Source organism: Drosophila busckii, chromosome 2L (genome assembly GCF_011750605.1).
Source record: "Drosophila busckii strain San Diego stock center, stock number 13000-0081.31 chromosome 2L, ASM1175060v1, whole genome shotgun sequence".
NCBI classification, from domain to species: Eukaryota; Metazoa; Arthropoda; class Insecta; order Diptera; family Drosophilidae; genus Drosophila; species Drosophila busckii.
Window position 1 is genome coordinate 18,370,760 of NC_046604.1, and position 8,303 is coordinate 18,379,062.

The window sequence follows — 8,303 nt, forward strand, 5'->3', positions numbered from 1 at the left end:
CATGAGTTAATTAAGCTATAATACTTTGCAGTACAATTTTTTTATCTGAGCTATAGCTTATTAAAGTCTGAGAAAGGCGACAGCGCAGACAGCAGTTCATAAATACTTTCTAATATATTTAGATTATGTATGTGTTTTTGTTATTGCATTTTTTTCAATATTTAATGTACTCAAATGTTCACCTAATGTACAGCGTCTTCTGCTGTCTCTTGCGCCCGACTCTCATTTACATGCAAATCGTTTGCTAATTACTGCAAAGTAAAAAAAACTTTTGGCTGTAAACAACATAATCTAGAACTTACCCGCCTCTTGCCCCTGCTAAGTGCGTTTACCTAGACCTATAGCTAGTTGTTTACTTACATCTTTTTAACTGGAGCTCAAGCTAAAGTTTTGCGTACGAAACTTTGACAATAAACATTTGGCAAGCAACACGCTGCGACATTTGCCACTTTTGTCACTTGCAAGTTTTCCTTATTACTGCGCTGCTGCTCAACTTATTTTATATATATTTTCTTTATAAGTATTTTGCTTTTAGTTTAGTTTTTTTCTGTTGTAGTTTTTTTTGTGCAGTTTTCAATTTGCAATTGCAAGTTTTCGGTGTTGTAATTGTCGACGCTGCTGTTTTGACGCCTTGTTTTTAAATTATGCATACAGTTGCCACTTACAGACTCGACTCCCAGACTCTTGCAGTCATTTTTTACTGTAACTTCGCAGCGCTTGGTCTAACGCAAAGTTTTTCCGTGCATTTTCCGCATGAGAAATACTTTTAACACTTTTCTGTTTTACGCTTTTTCTACAGTCTCTTGAAAATAAAGCATTTTAAGCGCGTCACCAGACACTTGCCGCAGATTTATGCTATGTAACCCCCAACCCCCCAGTCAGTGCTCAGTCAGCAGCCAGCACTACTTGCAGCCAATTTCGAAGTGCAACAAATGCTTTTGCAGTTTATTAATTTTTATTTGCAATTTAATTTGTCATGTTCTTGTAAATTTTTAAATTATTTTTGTTGTCAACATTCTTACATTTATTTTTAATGAATATGCCACTGGCCTGGGACTGACTGACCGACTGTGGTTTACTTAAACATTGCAGCAGCTTAACCCTTGGGTGCACAACTGTCAACTGAAAGGTTTTATTTGCTTGTGTGTGTGTGCGGTTTTTACTTGTATAGTAATTTTATTTTTCTTACTGCAGAATATTGCTTAATGCATTATTTAGTATCAATGGCTTTAGTATCAATTGAATATTTGTTTTTCTATAATAAATTATAAGACTATTTTCATCTTGGCATCAATAAATTTAATACTTAAGCAGTTTCAATTTTTGTAGTACTTTATTTTTAGACATTATTTGCTTACAATATTAAGAGTTGAATTTTGCAATTTAATAAATTAATAATGCTTGCCCATTATAGTTCCATGCCATATTTTTAAATGGTGTTCTTTTTATTTGCGCTTTCACTTTTTCAAATTGTTTTAATGCGCTGCGCTCTGTTGTTAAAATAGCAATTCAACTTTTAAAATCACTTCATCTGCCATATTTTGATGCACTTGATAAGCCAGCTTAACCAATGCATGTTGCTCATATTTTACAGATTTTGTTATTGCTTTAGTGCTTTAGCTTAACTATGACGTAGGTGTAGCGCCGCCCCCCCACCCCTTTGGCCACAGCTCTGACACACGCTAATTACTATAATTTAGCCAGCAAGCTGAAAGAGATAAGTTGAGCATGGCTGCAGCAATAATGTTGACAAACACACACACACACACACAGAGAGAGAGGATGAGGTGTTAAAAGCGTGTGCTTGTGTGCAAAATAAACTAAAATTAAAGTTTCACAGGCGCGGGGTAATTAGCACTGAGCGCGCTTAAAGTTTGCAACAGCTGCATTGTTAACAGTACAGTGCGTGTGTAAATTAAACTGACAGTGCAGTAAAAACAAATCAAGGTAACAAGCAAGTGCAATTAAAATGTAAATCACTAATAACTTAGTAAGCTGCTGTGCTGATCTTAACACTGCACGCCTGGACGCTCGGCTAGGTGTTGCTGAGCGAATTAAGCTGGCGACAGCGCCCGTCAATGTATGCCCCGATTGCTTTGTCCAGCCCATTGAGCCGAAAACAATCCGAGCAGCTGAGCAGGCCATGCATAATAGCCACAACTTGACGCTTCTGCTTATTGGCATTGTTCAGCGAGGATAAGTGGCACATATTCCGCATATTATCATAGTTCGTGCACACGTAGCTTGCACATTGTTTAGTTGCTCATGCCCGCTGAAAGGATCAACGTCTGCTGCGACCGCTATCGGTATTAGTTGCAACACCTTGAGTTAAGAAGTAGGCCACACCACAAAGCTTCTCTTAGCTGATTATAATATTAATTGGTTTCAATTGTAGCTGCATTAAGACTTTGCTACTTATAAATATTTAAGTAAACATTTCAGCAAAGCAAAATATTTTCATTACAATTCCATCAGCTTACTTTGTTGTCGTTTTAATAATATTTAATGTATAGTCAATTATGTTTGCTGTGCGTTTAAGTAAATTAATATAAGCATTATTAATATGCCAGTTGCCAGAATTTTATTTGTGTAGAAGCATTTGCCTTAAAGTATGCAATAGAATTATCGACAGCCAAAACATTCTGCCAAGCAAATTAATTGTCGGCATATTTGAAAATTCGTCGCTGCACCTAATCATGTCTTCATTGAACTCTTTTGTCTATTTTAAGGAGCTTTAATATGCCATAAGCATGGCTGAACACGCAGCGTGGAAAACCACATTTCTCATTTCATCAGTCACATTTCCATGCGCTACGCGTTTAAGAACTCCACCGGGGACAGTGCATGAGGGAGTGGGAATGAGAGCTGTCTGTCTGCTATTTGGACGACTGATGAGCACAAAACACGCGTATCTACGAATTGCGCCTGACTTGCTGCGATTTTTGTGCGGGAGTGCGGGAAAGCGGTGAGGGGCAGTGTGGAGCTGAGATTGGCTTTGAGCACGGCAAAGCCACAAAACAACGAGAGCAACAATCTCATTGAGCCACATTGACAGCGGGCCAGGGGTACATTGGCAATGTCTGTGGCATTGTCAAGCCAATGCACCACAAGCAGTGCTGGCAACCTAGATAGAGATAGATATAGCGATAGAGAAAGAGCGAGGCTGAGATATGTGCAATGCAAATGCTGCAGCAGTCAAGTGGCAAAAAAAAAAAAAAAATAGAAAAAATGAAAACACAAATTGATGTTGCATTGCAAAAGTGCGCCTGGGCAAATTGCTTGCGGTTGCAATTTAGCTTGTGGCAAGTGCAAGTGCATGCCACATAATTCAATCAAATTGCTCAATTGCTAGCCGTAGTAGCTTAGTGTTAAAATTGCTTAAACATAAAATAAATAATTGTTTAACGTTGTAACAACGCTGCTTGCCAAAAAATCGCAAAAGCTGTCAAAAACGTGACTTATCATTAATCTTTAATCACATAACGTTGCAAGCCGCAGCGACTTAACTGGTTGCCAACACACACACATACACCCAAGCTATGGCAACGTGTCAAGTTTATGTTAATGGGCGTAAAAGTCTTGAAGCCCACAAAAGACAATGACTTGGCCAACTTGACAGACTGCTACTGTTGCATGCCACACACACACACTGACATTAAAATAATGAGCAGCCCACTTATGCTACATTATAAATTGTTGCAATTTATTGAATTAACTTTTTTTGATCTTTTGACATTATGCATTCGAGATGAGCTGCTGCTCTAAATAGAATTTGAACAGTTTTTGAAACTGTTGCAACGACATTGAGCGTTGCTAATGACATAAATGATAAATGACATTGAGGTCAAGCTCTAAACTAAAAGCGAAATTTTAGTTAGTGAAAGCAGCTTATATGAAAAATAAATTCAATTTAATTTGTTACATCAAACAATGTTAATTATATATTCTTTAATTGTAAACTGTTATATATTATATTTAAAATTATAGCAATTAATTTGCGACTTTTCCAAACTACAAATTATTCGCATAACTTTATTATTTTCAATGTTGCTCAACTTTATGCATATTTATTAACTATTGTTTAACAATAAACACACTGCACATTGGCTTAGAGTGCTCGGCTAAAACTTTACTTGGCCATAAACAGCTCATGCATTTATTAGCAGCATATAACAAATTGTTTGGCAGATATTTCGAGTGCTGAGCATCAAAATAAAATAAAGTTTTATACCCCTCTGTACTATACAATATTTTTTCTTTTTGCCGTCAGGCAATTGACAAGCGTAATAAATTGTAAAATATGGCTAAAAAAGTTACTTATGCTCTGCATGCATTTATTTAAAAATTTTCCATGTGTTGCTGCATTTGCTGTCAAATACATGCATATAAATAATAAAAAGCTCTAGCTACAGTTTTGGCAAAAAATCTGTTGCCAGTATAGTGTCAGCAAATGTGTGAAATATAGAATAAGAATATGTGTGTGTGTATGGGTTGCAGCATATAAATATTTTAAGGCACTCTAGCTAAAGGGCAAGTGGCAAGCAAAAGTTGCGAGCTGAGAACTTGCAAATAAAAAGACTTTGACAATATTTGGCAATTGTTGCTGATAAATCGTTGCAAGCACTTAAGTATAGTTATTTATATATTTGACTTTATAGCAAGTGCTGAGAATTAAATTGAAGGTTTAATTGTGCTTAGTTTTTAGTTTTTGCTGATTTGCTTAATTTAATTTTGGCACTTTGGCTTTAACGCTGCTTTAATTTTTCTTTGCGACAATTAATGTTGAGCTTGAAGCAATTTGTGCAGCAATTGAATTGTTTTAACCAATTTGTTGCATGTTGTTTGCCGTGCCACTAACTCATGCAAAACCAATTAGTTGCGGCCGTTTCGCTTCGTTTAAACACTTGTTTTAATTATTGCCACCAAATGCGGCACGCTTGCCGCTCAGCTCAGCTTATTTTGCTTTTGTTCAAGTGTTGCTGTTCCTGCATCTTCAACTTAAATCTTGGCTAGCTGCTCGTTAACGCTATTTTGAGCTGCTGAAGCTTCAGCTTCATTTTCAGATTTAGCCTTGCTAACTTTAGCACCTCAAGATTTTGTGTTTAGTGCAACTTCTGTGTGGTAGCTCACTAATTGCGCTGGTTAAACAGGTGTAAACTGTAGTTGCGCAAACTACTTTAATTAAGCGAAAATGCAAAAAATTAAGATAACTTGCATAAAAGTTGTGTTTGACTGAGCTACAACTTTTGATGAATGTAAACAACTTTTTATTTATTTATTAAAACCAACTACTGGCAATCAAAATCAGCTTAGCGCATTTTTTATTTGCTTAAATTTATAATATATATTAATAGATATTTTGCAATTAACTTAAATTTTTTATTATGTGCTACTGCTTTTTGACAAAGCATAAAAATATTTACAGCCGCTTTAATGTTTTGAACTCATCATTAAGAGTTGCAAGTTGCATTTTAGTTATTTTAATGACGCTATAAATATTAATTAACAAACGCCTATTTAATTATGTGCAATTTGTTTAATAAGTTGCAAGTTAAATATTTACATTCTACATCATTGAAAACATATAAAAAATATTTAATATGCTTAGCTCTGCCTTTGCCAGCTTAACCGATTCACTTTAAAACCCAAGCTTGCAACCAGTATAAGACGATTGCAACTCTTATACGCTCATACATGCATGAGCGCTCTCTCAAACTCACAAGTGTTTGAACTACACTTGGATGCTAAAATTACTAGCACCCTTAAATGCTATCTAAACTATAGCTATAACTATTATTAAAAGCGCGTTTTTATTGATAACTTTGACCATGGATCAAGCATTAAGTCTTCAAGCGCTGCTGCACAGCCAACGGACAATGAAAAGGCCAATCAAATATGGATTGAGTCATATAACTTATATACATAGCTGTGATGCTAGTGGCAGTCAAGGGAAAACTATTAAAAGCAATTTAAAAAATAAACAGCTGCGACATTTAAATTCATTAAATGAATTATAGAAAAAAATGTACAAATAATTGCAAGTGCTTACTAAAAATCACATGGTGAAATTTCAATTAACATTAACAAGCGACAGCAGAGCGTTGACAAACAATTGTTTGCGCTTATTTATTGTTTATGCAAAATGATGGTCACTGCAAATAGATTTTAATTTAGTTATTTACGCTTGGTGCATATTTAGACAAAAACTTGTTACAGTAATGATATCAATGCGACAAATAAATCAAATCCCCCTCAACAGATAAAAACAACACCAGACCAACTGTTGATATGCGCTGCTGGCCAAAGAGTTTCGCATTATAATTTGCCGCTTTACTCAAGCGTTACGCGACAAGCGGCACAAAGCGAGCGAAAGGGGCAAGCTGAAGGGGCAGCCAAGCGGCTACTTGTGGCGCTTCAACGCTTGGCTCATGCCAAATGAAAAAAACAAACAAAGGCGAAAAGTAAATACAACGCAGTTTGCATGCTCTTTATTTCATATAAAACTTATACAAACTAAGCAAGCTATAGCTACATTTTTAATAACAAAATTGAAATGAAAGACAGTAAGTTGTTATTAAATGAGCTAAATTGCATTTAATAAATAACATTTTTGACAGACTTTGCTTTGTTGCAATGGATAAATTCAATGGTAAGCAGTCCGCACTGCCACAAGCTGCAGGATCTGAGCAATGGCGTCATACTGTGTCGTCTAATGGGCAAACTGCAGCCGGACAGCATTGCCAGCGTGCTAATTATTAATCGTCCTGGCAATACCAACGAGGCGCTGCATAATTTTATGCTGCTGCAGTCCGCCTGCACCATGTGCCAGATCAATTGGAGCTGGCGCATAAAGCAGCTGACTGCAGGCAATGAGCACGAGCTGCGCACGCTGGCCAAACGCTTATCACGCTTAACGCGCATACGCTTGAACTTAACGCCAGCGACGCTGCCGAACAGCCAGCAACAACGTTGCTTTACACGCGTTGTGGCAGGACAACAGCCAATGTCCTTGAGCGCCGAGTCCAATGAGCTACAAGAGTCAACGCATTCCGATTCGCTGGACTTGCCCGAAGATGAATCAACGTTGACAACTAAGCCTTCAATTGAGCTGCTGCATGATCTAGATTTGGAGCAGCTGCTCAATCGTCAGCGCTTGCAGCTGGTAGCACAGCGAGCCGCTGCTCCCAAGTCCAGCTCCCAAGCTGATCCATATAAACCACTAAAGCAGCGCAAGCTCAACAGCACATTTAATGACTTTGAAGCGTTGTGCACTTGCCGCAGTTGCATGCAAAACGCAGCAGCATTAACTTTCTAATCAGAGTATCAAATAAATTCACTTCAGTATTAATACACACATTAAAATAATTGTTAAGCTTCGGTTTTGTTTGCCTCAATCATATAGCAGCTATACCCTTTTGAATAAGTTACAACAATCATATCATTATGCTGAGCGTTGTCCCACTCACTTGTACCATTCACCCATTCTCCAGTCTCGCTGCTATTCCCCCATTCACCCATTTAACATGCAACAGAGACAGCGGCAGCAACAGCGACGGCAGCAGCTGTGGGCCTTTTGCCACATTTCAATGCAATGGTAATTACTCCATTAGCGCTGCTGCCGCTTGGCGCTGTTACCTGAAAGTTGAAACTGTTGTTGTCTGGCAACAAAAAATGTTGCATGGCACATGCCGCATGCCGCATGCCGCATACGATATTGTATTGTCTATATGGGCAAGTTAAAGTGTGTCAACCTTTTTCAATAAAATTCAAATTCTAGCACGTTGTCTGCAGCTCTGAAGCTCAACGAGTTGGAAAATACAATAAACTAGCAGTCAAAATGACCAAAAACAGACAAAATGTAATTTTAGCTTGCATATCTAATGAATATAAGACAAGAGAATGGGGAATGATGATGCTGGCGAGCTTTTTGTTGAATTTTCTTTGGCTTAACTAGTTTTGGGGCTAACGAATTTGTACAAGAGTTGGCAATCACTAGACAAGGTTAAAAGTGCTAACAACTTGTGGACTGTGAACAATTTTCAGCAAAAATTGCTATAATTTTACTAATTAATGCAAGCGCCATTAGCTGTTTAAACAAAATATTATTTAGCACATTGAGCAATTTATTTGACACAAATTTATGCAAATTATGTTAAATTGAAATGCGGCTTTAGTTATGCTCTGTTGTTTTTTTTTTCGGCACGCACAAATTATGTGAACACACACACACACGCACACAGCTACACTTCAAACAATAACTACAACACTTAACAAATAATGTGGTATAATGCCAAATTGATGTC

At 37.2% G+C, this 8,303-nt stretch overlaps 1 protein-coding gene across 1 annotated transcript; it reads left to right on the plus strand.

Annotated features, from left to right (window-relative positions):
* Positions 1-6,509: 6,509 nt before the first annotated feature.
* On the plus strand, positions 6,510-7,350 carry LOC108604105. Its single transcript, XM_017993389.1, has 2 exons — positions 6,510-6,563; positions 6,618-7,350. The coding sequence occupies exons 1-2, from the start codon at positions 6,554-6,556 to the stop codon at positions 7,313-7,315; spliced, it is 708 nt and encodes a 235-aa protein (XP_017848878.1). The 5' UTR covers positions 6,510-6,553; the 3' UTR covers positions 7,316-7,350.
* The last annotated feature ends 953 nt before the right edge of the window (positions 7,351-8,303 follow it).